The sequence below is a fragment of the Aptenodytes patagonicus genome, chromosome 2 (genome assembly GCF_965638725.1).
Source record: "Aptenodytes patagonicus chromosome 2, bAptPat1.pri.cur, whole genome shotgun sequence".
Lineage (NCBI taxonomy): Eukaryota > Metazoa > Chordata > Aves > Sphenisciformes > Spheniscidae > Aptenodytes > Aptenodytes patagonicus.
In genome coordinates, this window is record NC_134950.1 from 112,456,807 (window position 1) to 112,480,230 (window position 23,424).

At 44.5% G+C, this 23,424-nt stretch overlaps 1 protein-coding gene across 3 annotated transcripts in view; it reads left to right on the forward strand.

The window, feature by feature from the left end:
- Positions 1 to 222: 222 nt before the first annotated feature.
- The window catches only part of EGFR (epidermal growth factor receptor), a 172,874-nt gene continuing 149,672 nt past the window's right edge, over positions 223 to 23,424 (forward strand). For all 3 annotated transcript variants that reach the window (XM_076330752.1, XM_076330753.1, XM_076330754.1), the window contains exon 1: positions 223 to 641. In XM_076330752.1, coding sequence (XP_076186867.1) covers positions 536 to 641 — 106 coding nt within the window. In that variant the 5' untranslated portion in view covers positions 223 to 535. The remainder of the gene's footprint in view (positions 642 to 23,424) is intronic.

Genomic DNA, 23,424 nt, shown 5'->3' on the forward strand with positions numbered 1-23,424 from the left:
CAAGGAGGGGCGGCTAAACTGCCTCCTCCCCACTCACCCCTCCTCTCACCCTATATCCCGGGACAGGTGGCGGGTCCGCCTCTTCCCCACCTGGGCGGGGAAGGCGCCGCCGGTTCCTCCTCCCCCCTCCTCCTTGCTCCCGCCCCATCCTCCTCCTCGGCGTCCCCAGAGGGAGCCCCTGCGCTCCGCGGTCGGGCGGAGAGCGTCGCCGGGCGCGCCCCGTCCCGCAGCCGGCTCCAGCCGCTCCGCAAGCCCCTGCGCACCCGCCGCCGCCTGCAGCAGGAGGAGCAGAGGGAGGAGGAGGAGGAAGGCAGCAGCCCGCCCGCAGCGGGGCACGCACGTGTGCGCGCAGCCCTCGACGGCCGCCCTCCAGCATGCTGCGCGGAGCCGCGCGGGGCAGAGCGGCGGAGAGGAGCTGATCGCGGCCGCGGGAGAAGAAGAGAAGAGCAGAGCAGAGGAGCGGCTCCGCGGAAACCTCCGTGCGTCCGTCCCGTCCGACCCCCTCACCCCTCCGAGGGAGCGGCGGTCCCGCAGCATGGGCGGCCGCAGCCCCCTCGCCGCCGCCGGGCCCCGCGGGGCCGCTGTCCTGGTGCTGCTCCTGGGGCGCGTCGCCCTCTGCTCCGCCGTGGAGGAAAAGAAAGGTAGGGGGGGCAAGGGGGGCGCGCCGGGCCGGGGCGCGGGGGTCCCGCCGCCGCTTTGCCGGCTGCGCCCCGTGGGACCGCGGGAGGTGGGCTGGGGGCGGCGGCGCGCCGCGGCCTCCCGTGGGGAGCGGCGGAGGGAAAGTCCCAACTACTTCTTTCCTTAAAAAAAAAAAAACAAAAACAAACCAAAAAACGGAGAGAGAGGAGAAAGGGAAAACACCCAAACCTATAGCAGCGATCACGCAGCTCTGACTTCCTGATTCTAGGCTTATTTTCTTTTGTGGGGGTGGAGGAAATAAAAGGGAATAAGCCTTGGCACATCTCATCGGTTGTGCTTCTCCCTTCGTGTCTTTTTTTTTTTTCCTTCTTTCCCGTCCTTCCCGCGTTGCCCAATCGCTCCCCGGAGCGCGTTCCCCGGCCGGGCGGAGGGCTCAGCCCCGCGGCGGCCGCCCGCCCCGCACCGCCGCTGCCGGCACCCCCGCCGTGGCGGCGGGGAAAAGCCGCGCAGCCCCCGAGTAAGCGCCGCTCAGGTAACCCCGCCTGTCGCCCTGACCCGGACACCTCCGCTTGTCCTGTTAATAACTAAATAAAATAATAAAATAAAATAAAATAAAAGTATACACCTGGGGAGGGGGGGGGAGGCGTGGAAAGAGGGGAAACTTCATGTGGGTTCTGGTTCCCCAGTAATTAAAAATAGGAGCGATTTATCCTCTCCTGACCCAGCGCGAAGAAGCCGTCCCGACCTCGCCGGCGCTGTCACCCCGGCAGTGACTGCCCGGCACGGCGGTGCGTGGGAACGGCGCGGAGCGGGCGCCTCCGGCTCGGGTTGTCTGCTGGGGCTGGTGGTTTGGGTTTTTGTTTGTTTGGGGTTTGTTTTTTTTTTTTGAGAAACTGGTTTAGAGGGTGAGAAAACGTTTCTCGCTGGTCAGATCCGTCGCTTTTTCTCTGTGTGTGGTGTTCTCTTTTGTGAGTTTCGAGAGCAGGCCCCGGCTGCTGTTCCAGGCAGAGTGCGGTCCTCTTTATCTTGGAAATCTGCCAACCAGGAAAAAATGCAGATTTGGGTGGGTTGTTTTTTTTTTTTATCCTGTCTTTCTTTTTAAAGAAAAAGCGGGAGACGAGGATTAATAGTTTTTAGAAGGGCTGATGCATGGCTTAAAGCAACTGAGTTAGTGTTTCGTGACTGCAGATGGTAAAACCGTCCTGAAAGGGACGTCCGAAAGAACTAGTTGCACAACCTTCAAAAAGCTGAGAGATTCTCTTGTTCCAGAAATCGAGTTCACACCTGTTGTTGATGTAACATGGGCAGTTTTCCTTTCCCGGTTCGTGCCTCCCCCCCCCCCCCCCCCCCCCCCCAAAATGATGAGAAGCAAGGTGAGTCCATCTGCTGTGCTTGTGTTAAAAGTCTTTTGAGCTGCAGTGTCAGGTGCACATGCCCTGTAGGATATATAAAGTGTGAGGAGAAATACCTTGTTTATAGTGTTTAATGCTGTGTCTCATAAACTTATGAGGGTGCCAGGTATTTGAGGATTACTAAATAATCAACAGCTAAGTGATAAAACCAATAGAGATTATTCTCTATGTTCTGTTAGCAAATAACTGTTCCTCTTAGGAGAGCTGGAGGCTCAGTGGCAGAGGTAGAGGCAGAAGAATTTCTTCAGGAAGTGTGAATCGATTGATTGGTCTTTGTTAGTTCCTCCCCACACTTGAGGATAAGCAAGAAAATAAGTCAGGGGTACAAAATGAAGTGGCTTTTGAGAGTTGTGAGATACTGGTTTGAAGCGACAGGTCCAATAGGTAATAGAGCGTCAGTGTATGTTGAGGACCTGCCTCCTTGGTCAAGTGATAGGACCCAGCACCAGAATTCAGAGTAATTCTGGAAATAAACGTGCCATAATAAATATATGCAACACTCTTAAGTTTTAAGACCAAATTCTGTGGATTTTAGAAGTTCAAATTGCATATGAAATTACACTTTTTAAAATTTAAACCTGATTTGCTCTATTACCAAAAAGAGACATCTCAAAAAAAACCCCAAAAACCCCACAAACCTGGGCAAATGTTGTTTTTGTTAGAAGAATGTCAGAATCCACCTATAAAATCTGATCAACATAATGTTTGAATGGAAATTTAAATACAATTGTGTCTTTTCCCAAAATTTTAGAATGAGTTCTTTGAATATAGATGAGACAAAACTGGCTTAGTTATAACACTGTAGTCATTAAGATACAACCCCCCCCCCCCAATTGTGCATATTCCAGAACCAAATGGGATTGCTGGAAACTGAAATACACTCCCAGGGATCAATACCTGCCTCTATCTCTATCTACCTGTTCTGATGTTGACCCAGATTAACCACAGTGGAACTAATCTGGATTTCCATTAATGCACCCCGGATGGCCTGTTCGGTGGTACCTGAGATAAATACCTGTGACAGCCGGCATGCCACATACACAGGATGCATTTGACCCAGTTTCGTGTGTCAGTGCTCGGTGACAGCACTACAGTTAAGCGAACTGCTTTTTGTTGCTATATGTTGGTTTTTATATCTCTAGTTTTGATCTGTAGCTACAGCCGTTATGGGATGGCAACATGCTGCTCTATGTTGGGAGCGTGCATGCAAGCATGCTGGGCAGCTTGGTAGCTGCAGAAGTTGGCTGCGATGACCTTGTGTACCTGATGTCTCGCCTGGCTTTCTGAAAAACAAAGGAAAACTGTTGAAGTAGTCATTTTCATGTGAAATGAAAAAGCTCCATCTAAAATCCTGTGCAGTGTTTACATGTGGGCTACGTGTGTACTGCTATTATGTATTGCTGCCCTTTACATTGTTTTGTAGGTTCTGCACTGTATATTACTCCATACCTACTTGCGACAGGTGTATCCACAATCTTTGTGGATTGTGTAGGGCTTTATCTGGTTATGCGCAGGCATCCAGTGCCTTTTCAGATGCCCTCTGGTGTAACCTGCCCGCTGCTCCGTGGGAGCAGAGATCTCTGTGAAATGTGCCTGCCGGTGGGGACTGCCGTGGGAGCGAGCGCGGGGGCCTCCCAGGAGCAGGCAGCTGCCCGCGCACCTGCAGCTTGGCTGAGGAGTGGGCAGTGTCCTCCGCCTGCCTGGTGCCAGGCACCGGGTCGCAGGTGAAGGACGTCTCGTGCTCCTGTTACAGTACCGGCGTTGCTGGTATGCTGTTTTGTCATTCCTGTATTTGTATTATCACTGATGCAAGCTGAGTTTTCTATGTGGAGACAGGAGCGGATATGTGTGTCTGTAGGTATTTGTTTATTATCGAAGGTCTTGTCGATGCACCCATTTATTTTTTTTCTCCTTGGTAAATGACCGAACTCTTTTGGATTTGGAAACTAAAATAAATCTGTGCAGGCTTGGCAGTGAATACAGTTAGAGATATGGAAATTTAGATACTGATACAGTCCAATTTGGTGAAATAATATCATTAAATAAGCAGTCTTGAGTATAGACCTGCTCTCACTCCAGTGCCTCAATGTGTGAATGATTAATCAAAAAACCCAAAGCCCATCATTAAGGGCAATTTCTGATAAGCAGGGAAGGGAAGGTACCAGCAGTCATCTCCTTAATTCGGGCAATCTGCAAAATACAGTGGCTGTGTGCAAAATGCTACAAAACAGATTGGCCTCTCAGCAAAGTGTGTGCGCGTGGTGAGCAAACTACACACAAAAGTGATAGTAGTAAATACAAATGTGTTATTTCTTGCATCAAGAGTATATTAAGAGATTTGCAGATAAATAAGAAATAAAGATCAATGCCCTGGAGACTTTACAATCGGAGTAGTCCGTTGTAATTCATTTGTTAATTTATAGAGAGAGACTTTCAGGGAGTGTCGCACAATGCCATTATGGTCCTCAGGGCTGACTTTTGCATTCGGGTATCCCTGTATCGCTGAAATCACTGGGATATGCTAGCTTTAGCAGCAAGATAGCTGACTAGCCAAACCAGTTCCTTAAGAAGGTGTCCTTATCTTCCTTGAGCACAAACTGCCTTTGCTTAATAGCTCTTCGGAAACAAGCCTAGTGAAAGGTTTACTTCATTTTAGGGAGGATGACAGTACCTTCATGGAATGGTTTTGCATAGAAACTGTTGATATTGCCACAAACTCCTGGATTAGTCCAAGTTTCCGTAGCATGTGTGCATCAGAAGGTACAATCACCCTGCGTATGAGTGGAGTATCCCAGGAAGAGCTAACGTACATTCAAAATTAGTAGTCAGCATGTTGTGTTATAAGCATTGGCATTTACAGGTATGAGAACTTGTGTCGAATCTCACATTAGACTCGGATCCGTATTGCAAAAGCGCTTGTGTAATGCAAACGGGGTTGTACTGTCAGAGAAATGCTTTGACTTGTAGAACTTTAATTGGGGAAGCCAGAATTGGCTGGCATCCTCTGGCCAGTCTACATGAGGAGCACTTGCTGGGGCGACCTGGCTGACAAACCTTTTTAACTTAGATGGTTCAAAATGGGGACGAGATCTTATTCTGTAAAAAGATGACCTGCTAGCTGGTGCAATTGTTATTTTGGAAGTGTGTGAATTGCATTAGGCACCTTCTGTTTGTGTTCATAATTTCTCAAAACCCCATTCTGCTATACTGCTCTCCTTGCACACCTACAAGGGAAGAATGCAGTTCTGTCAGTCGGGGCTCAGCTGGCACAGGAATCGCACTCAATCCAGCTAGGATTTTGCTAGTTTTAGCAGAAAGGGAAAGTTATTAGGAAAGGCAGCAGAGCTTTTATTTGCTCCTCAGTGGAAGGCACGTTCTCCCTTTTCATTTCTCGGATTTGCTCTGTAGCACTTGTAGAAGGTGTGTAGCCTCCAATGAATACTCAAGCAGCAGTTATTGCTGTGATGGGGATAGTCACCTGCCTTGCTCTCGCCTCAAGGTTAGCTTGAGCAACACTTCTTGCCTAAGTGCGGTTGGCAAAGTTAGTGCAGAATTTGCCTTTCTGGGTCCTAAGCAGCGCTTTAGCCAGCACCTGAGTTGGGGACAATGACTGAGCGGGAGCTGCTGCTTCTTGGAGCTAAGAGGTATGGCAGGAGAGCAGGAATAATGATCAGGGATTAGCAGACGGGCCCTCACCTCTGGGATGCACCTGTTGAATGAGGCTGATGCAATGCCACACGTCTCTGGGTCTGGGTGATGAGGGTGGGATAAAAGCTGCCTTGGATGTGACTCATGAGAAGTCCTCCGTTCCTGAGGACCACTGCTGTTCATACCTGTCAGCTCTGGAGAGCTTCTGAAATGCATGAGGACATCAGGAGTCTGCACTACAGATTTATCAGTGTTGTGTAGGTGGGGGTAGAAAGTGTTCAGGTGAATTTTTTTGCCAGGAGTTAATGGTACGCAGCGCGGGAATCCACCGCTTGGTGTTTTGTGTGGACTCTGAAAGTCGTTGTTCAGCTCGGTACAGTACACGCTGACCCTGTTAAATGCGTATCAATTTGACCTTCTCCTGTGCGCCTTAACTTCAAGGAACGCTTTATTAGTAGGGGCAGTATGAGATCTAGTATCGTTCCTGCCCATTTTGGTTTTTGATGTGTTACTTCTTGGCTTCCATCTACAGCAAACGGGACTGTAATACTTCTTTTTTAAGGGTTGAATTCTGCTGACCTAACAGTATTGAGTAATGGTGTATTTTTTTTTTCTTCAGAAATAGTTACAGAACATTTGGCATGAATATTGGCAGCAGAAGTCATTCCTAAAGGAAACGTGGAAAAAAAAGATGTACTCCTCTGTACAGAGAAGTTGTACCAAGAGAAATGTCTATTCCTGCTGAAGCAAGATGGTTATTTATTGGGAGCTATGACATGAGTTCGTAGTTTGTCTCAGAGGGTCTTTTGCTCTCTGTCCTTAATAATGTTACTGAGGGTTGCTCACAGGGAAGAAGGGTGAGAAACCTGCTTGTGAGATTGTGCATTTGAAGAGGAGAACTTTCTGATGATCAGAGTGAAAAGACGAGGCCACGTGGGTTGGCCATTGAGCTAAGAAGTACACTTGCACTTTGCACCTTTTTTTAAGAACAGAAGGCATTGCTAGGAGAGTGCAGCACTGGATTTATGTAGACCGTGAAGGCGTGTGAGCTTTCGTTTTGAAGTTTTAATGCAAAGTGCGTTTTGGCTGTTGACAGATCCATGCAAGGCAGATGCAAGGTTCCTCCTCCTGCCAGCGTGCCTTCTCCTGCCCAGTACATGAAAGTAAACAGCTACGTGTTCACATGCATGTCTTGCTATTAGAGTGCGTCAAATCATGGGTGGGTTTTGTTTGTTTCAGCAGTTGAAGAAACAAAAAAAAAAAACCTGGAAAAAAAAAATAGCTTCCAGTCAAACTGAAACAAATATGTCAGGGTCATTCTACTGAAGTGAAGGGGAAAAAAAACCCCCAACAACAAAACACCAACCAAGAACCCCTGTTTTAAGATAACCTGGAAGATTAAATTTGACCTGAGACCTTTTCTTTTCTTTTTAAGTTGGGTAAGAAGGAAAATGAAATGCAGTTTGAAATGAAAACCTGCAAATGCAGGTATATTTTGAAAATACCAGACCACCACTTAATTTTCTTACACCTCCCTCCCACTCTTTTTTTTTTTTGACCAAGGTGCGTTTGCTGAGTTTGGCTCAAATTAATGAACTTGCTTCAATTCCCTTCTTCCCCTCCTGAAAAACTTCAGGTTTTGGGGGTGGGGTAAGCTGTCATTTATATACATGCAAAAAGCACCACTCCAAATGTTAAGTAGAGAGATAAATGCATTCTGAAATGTTTGTGATCACTTTTCCACTTTCATCAAATAACAATAAAAGTAATAAAATAATAATGAAAAAAATAAAATAATAATAGAAGTAATAAGAGAATGAGAATTAATAATACAAATAATAATAAATAATAAAAAAGCACGGTATCCTTTACCTCCCTGACCTCCATATGTTTGGTGCCTTCACCATACCTTGCTAGCCTCCGACCGGAGGAGGAGCTGGAGGCTTGCAGCTCCTTGGTAGAGATGCACAAGCAGGTGGGCCCGGGCTTTGGGCGGGTGGGGTGAAAGCTGCCGAGCAGCAGCAATGCCCCAAGGGCCGGCAGCGCTGCTGTGTGGGTTAAAAGCCTTCTCCTCCGTCTAGCGGTTACTGCTCTGTGGTTCCTTTCTGTTACAAAGGTGCCGTGTGAAGGGCGGGTAGCCTCCCCGGGTGTACCCTCCAGCTCCCTGGAAAAGCGGTGGGTTTGCCAGCCCTCTCTATCCCAAACAGAAAAAAAAAAAAAAAAAAAAAAAAAAAAATATGCAGGACCAGCAAAGGCGGTTTTGCCAGAACCACCCTGCCGGGGTAGATGGCTCCTCCTGGGGCGTGGGGGCCAGTGGGGCTGGGCAAGTCGGCAGGGACCATGTCAGGCGGGATGTTTTCCGGGGAAGATGTGGAAGGAAGGAGGACAGGATATAAACCAGCTGTCTTGATGACAGGATAGTAGTATTTTAGCTCTGGCTTTTACGAGAAGAAAATTATCAGTTTGTGGGAATGGGGTTTGTGTGTGTTTGGTAATCAAAACGCAGTGGCATAATCCCTGCCTTCCCGTCACCAGATTCAGTAGTAAATGTGAAGATAACCAGAAAAGCCCTGGAAAACAGCTGCTCTTGGCACTGGGGCACTGCGAGCTCGCACAGCACTTCTCCTAGGTAGGGAAAAGTATTATTTTACCTATCGGGAGCCAGGGGATCGGAGCCACAGAGGCTTTGAACGGTTGCCTGAGGCAACACAGCTGGCCGCTGGTGAAGTTGCCTGCTAGGATTTTGGCCTCTCGCCCCATGCCCAAGCCAATGATAAACACTGCCTGCAGTTGAAGGTAACCAACATCCTGCTCAGGGCTTATTTGCTAGCTTTGAAACGATGTCTCACACAGAGCATCGTTTCCCCTGTTTTCTGAAGGCCCTTCTGCATGTCCTTCCCTGGGGACATGCCTCTTGATGGAGGTTGGCCGTAGCCTGGGATGAGGTGACCTATGGTGGCATGCATCTGGCTTGGCTCCTTGCGACCGAAGCGTGCTCATTCCCCGCCTGTGGTACAGCTCAGCATGCCTGGCCCCTTGCTCCACCACCCTGGGGAAGCCCCAGCACCTCCTGAAATAACAGTGGTGTGAGACAGTAGCTGCAAATCAAGGTTGGGTGTAAGCAGATGTAAAGTCTGAATTGTTTCCTAAATTATGCTTTCTACATAGCTGCAGCACAGTTGTGATGGTAGTTTTCGTATTTGCAAAGGCCTAACTTAAAAAAAACCAAAACAAAACAAAAAACCAAAAAAAGGCTACAGCTGCTTCTGTCTGGGGATATGTATTCACCCCCCATTAAGATCTGAGAGACATACGTACACTTCTGAAAGTTGAATTGATTCACATCTGAGGTAGTAAACATTTCTTTTTGAGAGCTGGGTACTTAAATTCTGCAAAGTGCAATTATGGCTGCATGTGCAGTTCCCTATTGCTAAGCAATTCTCTGATCTTGGAAATACCAATTTTTTTCATTGCATGTAATTGAGTCTCTTTTTTTTTAATTCTTAAGTTCAAAATGCTTTTGTAAAACAATCGTGTTTTCTGAAGTTCACTCAGGAGGTAAGACTAAGGAAGGAGGCAGGGTTCAAGGAAGAAGCTTGTTTTAGCAGTTGGGTCAGTTATTTCAACAATGCCTGTAGCAAAGAAGTAAGAGGCTGTTTGCACAAATCAGTAACTAGTTCCCATGATTCAGATTGAATCACGTAGTTCAAGTCATTTGAATAAATAAATGACTTCTAGTAAATGAGACAACCTCTGCAATTAGGATGGCATGCTGCATATTTCATGTTATTTATTATGTGGTTTTCAATAGATATGATTAAGTTGGGTTATACTTGGAATGCTAGGTGGCATTTCAACACAAGCCACTTAACCAAAGCTTACATTAAAATGAGATACACATTTGTTTTGTACAGGTGGCATTGTGCTGTATCATCTTCAACACTTATGTTTTCTTATTAATTTTCCACAAGCAGATACCTAACAGGGAAAAGGAGTCACCTTGCCAAGTGCACCTCCGTTTTCTTTAATTGTAGTGGGGAATTCTCAAGCAGGTGCTTCCCAAACATTTGCAATTTGCTGCAGTCATAGCTTTCCTTCATGTCTTCCTGGGCCATCAACTCCAATGGATGTGCCATAACCAGAGATGCAGAAAACTGCTTTTCTCACATGTGCTCATGGGTTACGTGCTATCCCTGGTGTTTCCAAGGGGACGTGCTTCATGGTTCACCTCCAACTTCTGCTGTTGGGTTTGGACTTGTGATGAGCGCATCATAATTTGGTGTAGAAGACAGGGAAGAAGAGGTTGTCTTGGCCTTTGTTTCCTAATGTTGTTATTTTGGAGTTTGTCTTAATTTTAAGTAGCTGTATTATGCAATCGAAAAATCCCATGTGGTTTTGGCATTGTGAAAGTAGTATTTTTTTTAAAAAAAAGGTCACTTTACTACTCTGTCATAACTGGTTATACCGTGTACAAAGCAATGTTGATTAATTTAAGTAAATACACCCTGAGCTATCAAAGGGAATAAGCAGCTCTGGCTGATGGTGCACTCTGGGGATATGGAGAATAGATAAGATTTGGGGACCTACTGGCCAGATGACCATCTGCTTTATTCAGGAGACAGTTTTGTTATCATGTTTCTTTCCAACCTTTTCACTTAATGTAACATAAAAGATACGTAAGACACTAGGAATACCTATTTGATAAAAGAGCCTTTCAAAGTAACGAAGATACCAGATCTTCAGTGCCAGATAAAAATACCATTTTGCATACGTGATCACCATTTCTTCTGCAAGTGGAAGTTACTGGTTCTCCTACCTGAAGGTGTTGGTGGTGAACTTTGCACAAACTATGGCTTTGGAAGCTGAAAAAAAAAAATCCTTCTTCATTCCCTTTAATCATTGGGAAGGGAAAGCTGTGGTAAGAGCAGATATGACCAATGTTTGACAAGCTTGTTTCTCATGTGTTAAATCTGGAGGTACAGAGATCATCTACTGGGCACGTGAAGACAAGGAAACCTTTCCCCACAAAAAAGTGAGGGGGACATGTCCTCAGGTCCCTGAGTGAGAGCCCATCACTGGTTGGCACGACGTTGTTGGGAACTGCTGAACAGAAAGTGCCTTTAGTCAAAAGCTGTTACATGTGTGGAGTGTTTTTTCTCCTCCATTTTTATTGCAGCCTATTTCTCATTAATGGAAACTTGACATTCTCACTTGTTGAACAGGATTCAATTTGTTTTGCTGCTCTTCAGACTAGTTTTGCACCAAGTCTATGCCTCCCCCCCATGAAAAACAAACAGAAAACCCCAAGCGAAAAACCGATGAAACCAGAACAAAACAAACCAATTTTTTGGAAACAGAAGTGTTAGTTGGCAAAATCCTGACTCTGGAAGCTGCTTTGTCAGAGCTAGACCATAATTTAAGCTGTAGGATTTCCACATGAACATGGGTTTTGCACCACAAAGCAGTGTGTAGTACGCGGGGCCCTTGATGTTTGCTGAGTGTTGGGAAGTGGTGGCAATGTGCCTGTTTTCAGAGCCAGCCTAAAGGAGAGAAGTCACTCCCTCAAAAACAAGCTGTCAGAAAACCTAGTAACAGCCCCATCTACCCTCCCTCAGGTACTGATCCAGGTCTTTCCCAATGGAGACCTGTGGTAATGTGAATAGAAGATGAATTATGCCCAGGAAGAGTGTATTTCCCTCTTCAGGTTCAGTATTTGAATTCTGACCGGTATCTGGTCGCTCACAGTGGGACTGTCCTTACCGAGGCACAGTAGCTGGTGGGGCATTGATCACCCATACAAATGGACCATTTAGTGTTTGGCTTTCTAATGAAAATTGTTCTAGCTTGTCCTTGTGTACACATACATGTTTGGGACAGAGCACAGCTTTCCATTTGAAGTTTCACTCGTGGAGCAGAGGAAAGCCACCATTAGAATTGAGCTGGTGTCTGTGCAGCAGACTGAAGGACGTGCATGAGGCTTGCAAGGTGGTGTCAGCTCCGCACTTTGCTTTTATTGTCGTGGTTGTAGCATCTAGGTAGATATTGATGCTGTTATCACTTCCGCAAAATTAATGGCAGAAGTTCAGTCTTTGGGAGTGGGAGCAGGGACAAGTATTTCACTGCAGATTCAGAAAGGGAAACATGCAAGTCATGTTTATGTTGCGTGCTCGGCTTCCACCTATCTGGAAAGGAGGAAAAGTAGTTGAGTTGCAGCAGTCTTAATTCGGTGTAAAAGGAAAAATGTGATCCCTTCCGTTTGTAATTACTAATTTAACCACTTGCAATGAGGATATCTGCAGTAGGAGGTGAAGTCAAAACTTCAGCATCTTCAGTTATCTGGTAGGACCTGATAATTTCTTAAAACATCTGTGTTAGGCTATATGTCCAATTACTGGATCAGTTTGATATTTTTCTTTTTGTTTGGGATTTGAAAGGATTATCATTGAAACGCTGTCTCATTTCCATCTGGTCTTCAAAAAGTAATTAAGTGTTGAGCAATTGTATTGTCAGTCTGTTTCCTACCTAATAAGCTCTGCAAGGTGCTCTTGTTAACGATTTTATTATTTCAGAGCTGCTCTTCTCTTTCCCTCCTTAATGAGGCAGATCCCCTAGGCAGCATCACTTTATCACAGTTGTCTATGGTAGATGAACTAATCCAGCACCATGGAAGTTTGTGTTCATCAGTGTGTAAGATGCTCCCATCAGTATGTGTGGATAATTCTCCCTGACACTTAAAAGATTTGTCAAGCACAAAAAAAGGAAGAACAGACCCTTTTTCCAAATGAGGGTCATCTTGATTTGAACAGCAGCAGTCTGGTTTGCATCAATAAGCACATGGTATTCAGTGAATTAAGAGTAAAAATAGCTAATTAACACCTTCTCTGTTTCTTTTGTGTCTGGTCATTAGTTACTATGAACCAAATTAATTCCTGATAGCATAGGGCATGGAAGGTGCCAATGCCAAGCTCAGGTCAAGAACTGAATTCTTTGAGGTTCTGGAGAGAAATATTCCCTTTTTTTACTGTATTGTCTGTTTCCCAGAGCTGCCTCCGCATATCATGGAATTTAATACCTGTATGCTTGTATGCTCAGCTAATGTCTGTATTTTGTATTGCATCATATGAAGAGAAAATCTGAATTGGTTATGAGCACTTGAAAGGGACTCGGGCTATTTTATCCTGATTTAGTATGGTACCGATGGGATCCTGTCTATGAACTAAACTCAAACACTGTTTCAAAGACTCGGATCATTTCCGAAGTAGCAAACATATGACTTCTGAGTAAACAGGCTAGTTATAATAGACAAGATTAGAAAATGGATTGTTCTGGGCCAACACTGTACTATTGAGAGTGATGATATTGTACTGGCAATCGCACTGTTGGGCTTAATGGCCCATAAACTTTGATAAAAGCTTTTGTAAAATTGTCAGCAATAATTCCCTCCATTGTTAGATTGCCAATGAACGTCTTCAGCCCCTGGAATAAATTGCTACCATCAATTGTGTTTATGTAATTATATAAAATAAGACTTTTTCACTCTGAAGGTGTAATAACTCAAATTAAAAAAAAAAATACTGTCAGCTGACAATTAATGGGTCAGATCCACAATTGCTGTAACTGCTGAGAACTGTCTCACCTGGGTTGGGCTGGGGTAGGTTTACACCTGAAGCTGTAGTCCCATGTGTGGAGCATAGGCGCCTTTTCATTACCTCTGCCAAGCACTTGCTAGGTCAGCAGAAAGGGGAAACATCATTGCGGGTTTTGTATGAGAATTGAAAAACGGTTGAAGTTTACTATAGTTCTACTCTGTTGTTAGTTTTTTCTGTGTTTTTTTTAAAGCATGACAGTTATTAGAACGTGAACATTAAAAAGGTGTAATTACTTTCATAGCCATTAATATGCCATTCTAAAAAAATGCAGAAGCACTTAAATTTTCTCCATAACTTACAAGTTGTGTTTATGTATGGTCAAATTGTTTTCACGGCTACTAACTTCCTACCTTTCCTTTTTCCCCCCTTCATCCCTTCCACATGATTGGTTAAATAACAAATTATCAGCCACAGCGGGATGCAAAACGGGCTATAATCCAAAGCGGGAAGAGAAGGAAGTTCTCTTGCAAGAAAATAAATAGCACGGGGTATTTAACAGTGCATTAAGCAACGTAGCCGTTAGACTGCACTCATAACACAGTGATGAGAGCAGGAAAATACTCTGTATGTCATTAGTTTAGTCAAGTGGTGAAATGCTCCGGCTCTGATGTTGTTGGTGATATTCAGCATATCTAATGCAGTGGCATTGATAATGCAAAGCGTAGTGAAGAGTTGAACATGGACTTTCCACCTCTGCAGCATGGGATGCGAAGGAGGAGCTGCCTTACCTGCCTGTAGGTGGAGTTTATGTGGATTTATACTCTAGGGAGGAGGGGAACAGAAATGTACCTATTGCTAAATAGACAAAGGGTCTGTCCTCCTAGAGCTACCGCTTGCCCACATTTATTTGCTTAATTTTCTTTAGGGGATGGCGGTAGAGGTAGGAACGTATCCTGGGGGAATATATTCTCCAATCTCCACCTATGCAGCTTCAGGAGTGCTTTACCCCAGAAAAATGTAATTCTTAAACTAATGATCTTGACTGGCCCACTAGCTGTGATAAAATTGCTTGCTCCATCTCCACCTTCCTGATGTATTTGGCAGCGAGTGGTAAAGTGGAATTCCAGGAGGGCCTCAAATTGAGTCTGGCTCCCCAGCTTCAGAGCGTGCAACTTTGGAGAAAAGCACTGCAGCTACGTGGAGGGACTTTATGGAAAAGGTAAAATTATGAAGAGCTGGAGGAGAAAGAAGAAAATCTGGAACGCTTGCTTCTCAATTACAGTAACGCTGCAGCAGGGACATGCATCTTCTATTGAGGCGCGATCCAGCAATCCTTAGGCATAATATTCCTTCGAAGTCTATGGATATTTTGCCTGTCAGGACTGCAGGATCAGGTTTTTTATTATTTTATTTGCCTAAGAAAACTCTTCTCATCTAGTTTAAAGGGAAAAACTGATATAGAATACCACGCTGTGTTATATGAAGGCTATGCCAAAAAGTAATTCTCCTGAAACAGAAGGTATTATAATCACATCACAAGGTATTGTGGTGTCAGTGTTATAACTTGAAATGAGTCTTTTGACTGGGTATGCTTAAAAGCAAGTCTAGTAAGTACGTGTTCTGGTAACTGTCCTTCCACTTTCTTTTCCTAAAAGATTATTTCTAGATATATTGTTGGATGGGATTAAGGTGGGTGAATTCTTTAGGTCATGTAAAGTGGTGTGGCTTCAGCATTGATTTCTGCCAGCCAGAGTGGTGGTCTGATGGTTTAGCAAAAGGGAGATGTCTCTCAACTTGCTGGAATGAACTTGACTGAGTTGAGTGGTATTTCACTCGTACACTGGATGTGTTGGACCCAAAACTTTTACATGGGAGTTCTTACAAAGAAGCGTGTGTGTGTATGTGTATACATGTCTCTCTCTTTCTCTCTCTGAAATAAAAGGAATTATTTACTATAGCCCTGAGACGTATGTTAATATGCAGTTCTTAGTTTATAGGGGCCTCTGGCACTCTTGCTTTATACTTAAGGAAAAAAATGGTGTTACCACAGCAACTGCTATACCACCCGGTACTGAAGCAGCTCCTGTCTATGTAGCACTTGTAAAAGTACATTAGACAGATTTTTAAAGTGCACGTAACTAAAGTGAGAGTAGGAACTTAACACTTGCTGAACGCTGCAGTCGAAAGAGGGCATGAATTTGTTCAGAAGTTGAGAAAAGTGGTTAATGGAAATAATTAGCAATAGCTCTGATTTAGCAAGCTGCTTTGGCAGATGCGTTATTTCAAGTCTATGTGCAATCCATTTGAGATCAGTGGAGTTGTGTGTAGGCCTAGAGTTTGTACAGGCTCAGGAGCCTTGTTTCACAGGGGACAAAAATTATATTGTTTAAGGGAGTGATGGTTTTGAGAGGCTCAAGTGATGACACTTTTGTAGGGCGTGACTGGCAAGGGCAGATACTTGGCATTTCTCGACAATGAGCTGCTGAAGATGATTGAAATGGAAGTCATGAGTAACTGGAAGTATCAGAAGTTTTGATTTATGGGTGTGAATTTGGACAATATTGCATTTGTGCATCACCTGTATTTGATAGCAAGGAAACGGTGTTGAGGTGTGTGCGTATAATGATGTTTTGCTGTCTATTAAACCTTAGAGTGGTACATTATAAATGTTTCTGTACAATAAAATGTAATTGTTGTAGGAGAGGCAAGAGACCTAGGAGAGACTAGGAAAGGTTTTAAGCTAGTCTGGACTCAGTAAGACTATACCTTATCATTGAAAACCTGGTAGTATAAGGTCAATATCCTATTTAGGAGTTTTCCTTTTAAGGCACTGTGGTATAGGAAGACCTTTTATGCTAATGAATTTACTACATTTCTTTGTATTCTTAATCCTTATCAACTCTTAGAAAGAGCTGAGTGTGTATTAATAAAACTATGTGCTTAGAAAAAGCATACTTGGGATTATGAGGAATTACTTATTACTCTCAGTAGCATTGTGTTTGCTTGCAAGACTATTATTGATTGCTGTTCTCTTATTGATTTTTTCCCCACAGCTACTGTTTTTATCAGATTGCATAAAACAAAAGCACAAAAGTAGTTTTCTAATTCTTGAAATAAAAACCAGAAAAACGCTATGCACGTATGCTGGTCGCTTTCCCTCTTGACAGGAATTTCTGGACAGCACCTTTAGTCTTTGAAAGTGTTTTGAAATCACCATATGGACAAAAATCTGTATAGATGCTAATTCAAAACTACATAAACATGAGTCCTGTGCTTTGCAGCCTGAATTTCAGTTTCTTCTACTAATGTTCACCAGTGAGCTGTTGCTAGTTGTGAGATAAATGACGTGCAGGGCTGGAGGGAGCAGCTCTTATAGTGGTGTCTCTGCTCCCGCAGGGTTACTGTGCTTTCCCTGGTACGCTCCAGGGCTGGTCCTAACGATCCACCTAAGGATAGGCAGCACTGGGGCTCGCATCCTTTCTCTTCCCCATGAGGGTCCTTAGTTGGATAACTTAGGAGGGAGCATTGCAGAAGTTTGTCTCATCTGCTGTAGCTGGATGTTCAGAGCTGAACCCAAGCCCTGGTAAAGCCAGGGTGCTGTTAAAATGCCTGTGAAAATTCACAATTTTTGCGTGAAAGCCGTATGGGTTTGGAAGGCAGCCGGCCCTTTCCCCTCCTAGACTGAGTCAGGTAGGCATGAACGCTTAAATATCACTTTTGGATGATTTCTGAACCTCTACTTTTTACACCTTTACTGTGGTATAACCTCCAGCGCTTGTGCTGATACTCCTTTGTAATCCCATTCTGATCTTCACAGATACTCTCCCTTGATTAAGTACCTTTATTGTGGCTTGTACTTTAGGACGGTGGAGCAGGTTTATACTCGATAACCGTCCTACAGCCTTGGTACATTTTGTTCGAACAAATGCCAAAAGCACTTTGAAGTTCACTAAGCTAAAGGCAGTGACAGTGGTTGTATCCTGGGACTGGAAACTTCGCATGGGGCACCTTTGCGGTGCTACCCAAAGGATAAGGAAAGCTGAGCGAGGTGGTCCCCAAGAAGTCTCTTCAGTAACTGAATTTAGTTAGGGGGCTCCAGTGCATGAAAGATTTTCCATGCATATTGCAGTACTGTATTAAATTAACAGATTTTTAGCAAAGGTGCTCAGACATGTAACATGTATGATAATTTGCCTGAAACATAACAAAAAAAGTCACTGTAGTCAAAAGTAGAATTTTTAAGAGACCTTTTGTTGTTTGCATTCAGTGTTTTGAATGCGGTACAGCAATAATTAGGCAGGCAGTGATTTATCTCAGAAATGTACATATACCTTTAAAAATGCAACCTCTGTCTGCCTGGTTTCTAATTAATCACTCACCTCTGATGATAAACTTGATGTTATGTGATGAATGCTTTCCAGCACTAGCAAGATTTTAAAAAAGCTGCTTTAGATGCATATTAAAAATGCTTTTGGAGGCAAAGAGACAGAAAAGCTTAGAAGTCTGATGACTGTTTATCTGAAAGGAGTTCCCAGTGGCAGAGGAACTGGTGATTTAACCAGGCAGGGAATTTATTTGGTCGTCTGCTCACAGAGACATTGAGGGGACGGTCTATTTTAAAATTCAAAATTAAAGGCAGTAAGATTATTCCAGTACATGAAGTTCAGGGCCTCGCTGCAAGGATGCGGTGGTAGCTAGGGTTGATATCTGAAGACGATGTTTTATCCATAACTCACAACCTATGCACAAAGTGAAAGCAAGTGACTGATGTCAGGAGGAGGAAGCTTCCCAAGGCTTAGAAAGTTATTTCGTAGGCTCCGTATTTCATTGCACCAAATTTATTTATAAAGTTTGGTGGTGCTTGTTTAAAATGCATGCGTTCCCTTGCTGTGTTTCCTGATTGTACGCGATGTGGTATGCTAAAAAGAGAGAGCTTGCTTTAGCTATGGATAAACACCAGAGGCTTCTGAAAGTCATGTAAGAAAGTCTTTAGTTTGATATGGTAGTTTCATTTATAGGGAGGAATAGCAAACATTTACCTGTGCAGCAGGCAGCTGCATGGGCAGCTGTTATCTAAAGCTAACACTACCTCTACGTGCGCAGGTATGGAAGGGGAGAGAGTATGTAAGTATCTGCAGCATCGTGGTATGAAAACACGAGGTCACATTCTGCCCTCAGGGAAACCTTCACAGCCCTGCTGAAGTACGGAGGTAGTGTACTTAGGACTGAAAGTAGACCTGGGTCTACAGTCAGGAAAGCAGTGCTCAAAAGTAGGGATGCAAGTCTTTCAGGTTTGCTCCCGGTCTGTGCTGCCTGGCGCAAAGGGCTTGTGGCAAAAAAAAAAAACCCAAAAGTTGTTTGCCCTTTATGAATCCAAGCCCTTGTAGAGAAGTCCTATGCAGTACTCTTTAAATTACTTTTTGATGTTTTGAGTATTTATTTCAGGCCACTGTATAACTGCAATAAAGAATTCTGCATGGAAATCATAATTAATCTGTTTCAGATAAAACAGGGGATTTTGGTTTAGTGTTTCAGAATAAGTGCTGGAAGAAGTATGGCCAAGAAAAAAATACAGCAAGGAGGAGCTAAAATTACCCGAATTCAAGTATCAAATCTTCAGCAGGCTCTGGATTTCGGGGAGGGGTCGGGGTTATTTTTTGTTGTGTTTGTGTGGGTTGGACTGACTGTATAGGGATCAGAATAATGAATTTCCCATGAGACAGTCAAAAGAGGATTATAAAATCAGGATCTGTGTATTATAACTGTCTGCACTGTTATATAGATTTGATATGGTCTAAAATCCGCCCTGCCCCCAACCTCAAGTAATTGTACGTAATCAAGACATTACGTGTTTCGATACAGGGCGCATGGGCTAAAGAAATTACATTTTTTTCCTCCGGCATTTATTTAGCCATAAAACAAAGGGTGGGTGAAGCCACAGCAAGATGTAAATGCTGGGGTCTTAAAAAGTGTCTGTGTGTGCATGTTTGGAAATTACCACGAAATCCGATGGTTTCGGGAAATGTGTCCATTGTTAATTGCCCCCGACTGTCCAAGGAGTGGGTAGGCACCAGCCGGGGCCAAGCACTTTTGCCGTTGGGTGTGAGATGCCCCCATGGGGGCCCCTCTCCGGGGATGCCGGGGAGGAAGGGCTCTGCTTGCCCCGCGGTTCCCGGCACCGCTCGCAGCCTTGCCTGCTGGCCCAGCTGCGCGTTCGCTCTTTGGCTCCGGCTTGTTGGCTGGAGTGGTTTGAGTCTCCTTGATAAGCTGGGAGGTTGTGTTTGCATTAAGCGTGGTTCACCGTGTTAAAACTCGGCTAGGGGAGGGATTGCATAACCTCTTCCTCAGGGTCCTCTTAATTTATCCATCAATAGCATCTTCTTGCAAAATCTGTCAGGGTTTGTAAGTTGTGGAGCAATAGAAAACAAAAAGGGGGGGGAAAAAAAAAGAAAATCTATTAAGCTTTGAACTACATGTTGTCTACAAACTGCCATTAGCCATGACTGCATATTTATTAGTTCACAGCTTTGGGATATTCTGCTTTCATTAATATTGAGAGTTAATCTGCGCTGTGTTTTTCTGCAGCATTAGCAGCAATCCTTCTGCTGAATACAAATTAGATTTTTTGCTGCAGTCCAAATTCAACTATGGGTAAAGGTTTAAAGAGGATATTTATGAGGCACCTGCATGGAGTAGTGGGTTCTGTTTTGGGTGTTTGGGGGGGTGGTATTTGTTTTGTTGTTGTTGTTGTTGTTGTTTTTTAAGTGACACTACTTTCTGCAGCATGCCAGGATAACAGGTGGGATATTTACATCTCCTTTCTTGCTTTCTTTTTTAAAGCGTTTGATGCCATAGAGGCTTATTTCCATCAAAAGAAAATTTGGTCCTTTTATACATTGGCAAAATCTCAGGACAATAGTTGGTTTGTAGATCTTACATGATTTCTGAAGACAAAAGGGCTCTGTAAGCAAAAACTAGCCCTGCAATATCTAGGAAGCCTGCAAGAGGTGCTGAACAACTTCTGCACTTAATTAATGTGTTACAAGGATACTTGCAAACTGGCCGGATTGAGCCCTGAAGAAGGGGGGTGGAGACTTCTCCCTGGCCAAGGAACCCAATGCCAGTCTTGGGCGTGTTGTGTTTGCTTGATTTTTCTCCCAAGCCAAGATGGGCGTATTCCTTTGCCCAGCCACTTGCCCCGTTGCCCTTGCCAGAAGTTTTTGGGTGGCTGAGCGCATGCAGGGCTGATCTGCGCCTCCGGACGAAGCTCCGTAGGAAGGAAAAGCAGCTTATAGCTGGGTGGTTTGGGCTTGCTCTCCCCCAGGCAGCAGTGCCAGTTAATTCGCTGCCCCCAGGGTATTTGTACCTGCAGCCTTTTTCTTTGGGGAGAGGAGTGGAGAAGAGTGCCATGTGATGGCTGTCCATCATGTGATTTGATTCAAAAGGCGCTCCCTCACCACAATTTTTATTTATTTTTAATTGATTTTTTTTTTTTTTAATTATGTGCATTGAACAGGCAAGACAAAATCCCCTTGATCTTCATAGCGTTTTGCAAATGAATGATGGAGGGAATGTTTGTTCTAAAAACTTTGTTTTGCATCTCAGTCCTGGGCCCCGTTCTATTGGCAATTTAAATCCATTAGAAAGAAACAAGTCTCCACAGATCCTGTTATGCGCAACAGCTTCCCATCTAAATTTGAAGCGTGATCATGCACAAACATTGACTTGACCAGTATTGCTAGTGGCGTTCATGTTAAGTGGATAGTTAAAGGCTTAATGACCCCTTTGAAACCAAGTGCTTGCTTTCTGTCACGTATTGACGGTACTGTGCGAGGCCGGCAATGGAATTTGTTTTTTCTTCTCGGTGATTTTTAGAAAACATTTCAACTGCTGGCACGGTTTGTCCGCTCCATTTCCCGTGCTGGTTAAGATCGAGCTGGACAGGGCACGTGGCCGTGTGCCATCAAAGCCTATCTGGTTCCTATAGCATCCTCGGGGTTTCTTCTCAAATTTGGTGAATGCTCATTAACTTGCTTTCCCAATCATTGTGGCAAGAAGAGAAGGTGCCAGTTGGATGAGAAATTTATATGATGCAAGGGAAAATCCCTCAGGCCGGGGACCTACATAGCATTGAATGTTCTCTTTGGTGAACCCAGTCACCAGGAGGTCTGCTTGTGGTGAGGTCTGAGAAGTAAAGGCAGGGAGGCCCTAACACTGAGTGTTCCCCCTTGACTTTTTCCGTAGTGGGCTTTTTGTGATATGGCTTGAGGGTGAGAGAGCAGAAATCGCTAAGTACCTGGTGTCTGAGTATCTGTGACAAATGAAAAAGTAGTGCACAGAGGTCTGAAATGCAATTGATCGAAAAAGCAGCTGCTTTGAGGTTTGGTAATGGAACAAATTGCTGGAAGCTTTGGGATGAAGGATGTAGGAACACTCATTTTTTATGGCACTTAGCAGCAGTTTAACACAGGAGAGTACGGCACAGGCCAGATGCTGCATGCTTTTTACATGCAATTGGCACTTTAATGCTTTTAGTCTCCTGCTTTTACCAGACAAACGTCTGCATCACCCACTGGCACCGACTGAGGCCTTGGGCTATTGGGTGAACATCTCCAGCTAAACACTGAGGAACCTGAACAAAAGCAAGTGAAGCTTTCACACCTTGCTATTTGTAGTTTCTCATCCCGTTACGAATTAGATTAATTTAATTAAGGCGGCTGGTAAAACCAAGAACATACTGAACTTGGTATTGGTCCTCTTATGCAAGTCTGGGACTCATAAAAGTCTTGGACACGGGATGAAGCACCTTCAGCAAGAGCCGCTGGCTGCTGCCCAGGACAGCTGCACGGACGCTGCAGCCTCCTCTGCCAAACAAGGGTGTTGCAATATGCAGCCACTCCTGAGCACAGGGGGTCTTTCCTGCTAGCTGCCCTCTTCCATGGAAAAACATACTCCCAAAAGCAAAGACCGAGAGCCGTTCTCCTGGGACCAGCCTGGGAGGTCAGATAGCATCTTTCGAGATGCCACCCTGCAGCCAAGAGATTGAATAAGCATTTAGATATGTCAGTCTGCTCTTTGGGACACTTAACGGTTGCAGCATTCGGCATTCCCCAAAGATGTGTGTGCGTAACCAAAGGCAAATGCGTGCTTGTGTAGACAGCAAACCTCTCCTGCAAAACCTTGCTTTGTTCATCCATCATGGTATTAAGGGAAACCGTGCTTCCAGATCAAGCACCATGCTGTGCTGTGTCTCGAGGAGATCATTCTGCCTCTCGCCAAAGTGTTTGCATGCCTCTTCTTCTGGAGGAGCACTAGGGAAAGTTGAAGGAATCCTTAGGAAAGGCGGGGAGGGTTATTGGGGTTTTGGCAGTCCTGTAACCAAGGAGGTTTCTGAAGTCCCGGTTCTACCTTTGGAAAGTTTGTCAAGTTATGCAGAAGAAGCTCTGCTTATGAAGGAATAACTTGCTGCCCTCGGTTTATGGAAATGTACAGTGGGTCTGTACCCTTGGATGGTTGATTCTAAGACCAGTAGAGCTACGGTTTCTTTAAAGTCCTAAATTAAAGGGTAACTTTTATTTTTCTTCTTAAGCTGTGCAATTTGGCTGTTTGCAGTATTCCGGAGAGGCAGCAAAATTACTGTTGGCTTTCCCACAATAAATCCTTGACATTCCCCACCATTTAAGCATTAGCAGATTCCCTGCACTGTATATGGGGGTGGAGAAAGGAGCTGTGGAGTTACATGCAGATACTGACACGCACATGTTTGTTAGTAGCTTCTAGCAAGCACTTGGCCTGCAATCTCAAGTCAGTGTTTGGGGTTTTGTTTCCTCCTCTGCACAATACTGGGTGTAAAACAGTTATGTTGCAAAACAATATTTTACAAATTATGTCAAAACTGTCACTCTATACAACTCGCATCACATTCGGCTCTTAAGTTCCCTGGGGGAGATGTGTAACATTTGTTGGTGTGCGTCTGTGCATCCTCCTGTGCCCAGCCCAAAGGGCTCTTGTGGTACTTGGCTTCTTCCTTCAAGGTCTCGGTGTTCACGCACTGATCCATCATCTGGCAATGGTCGCAGAAGTTGAAACCTCATCTGTGCGTGATGCCGATCACAGAGATGTAGTGTGAAATAGAG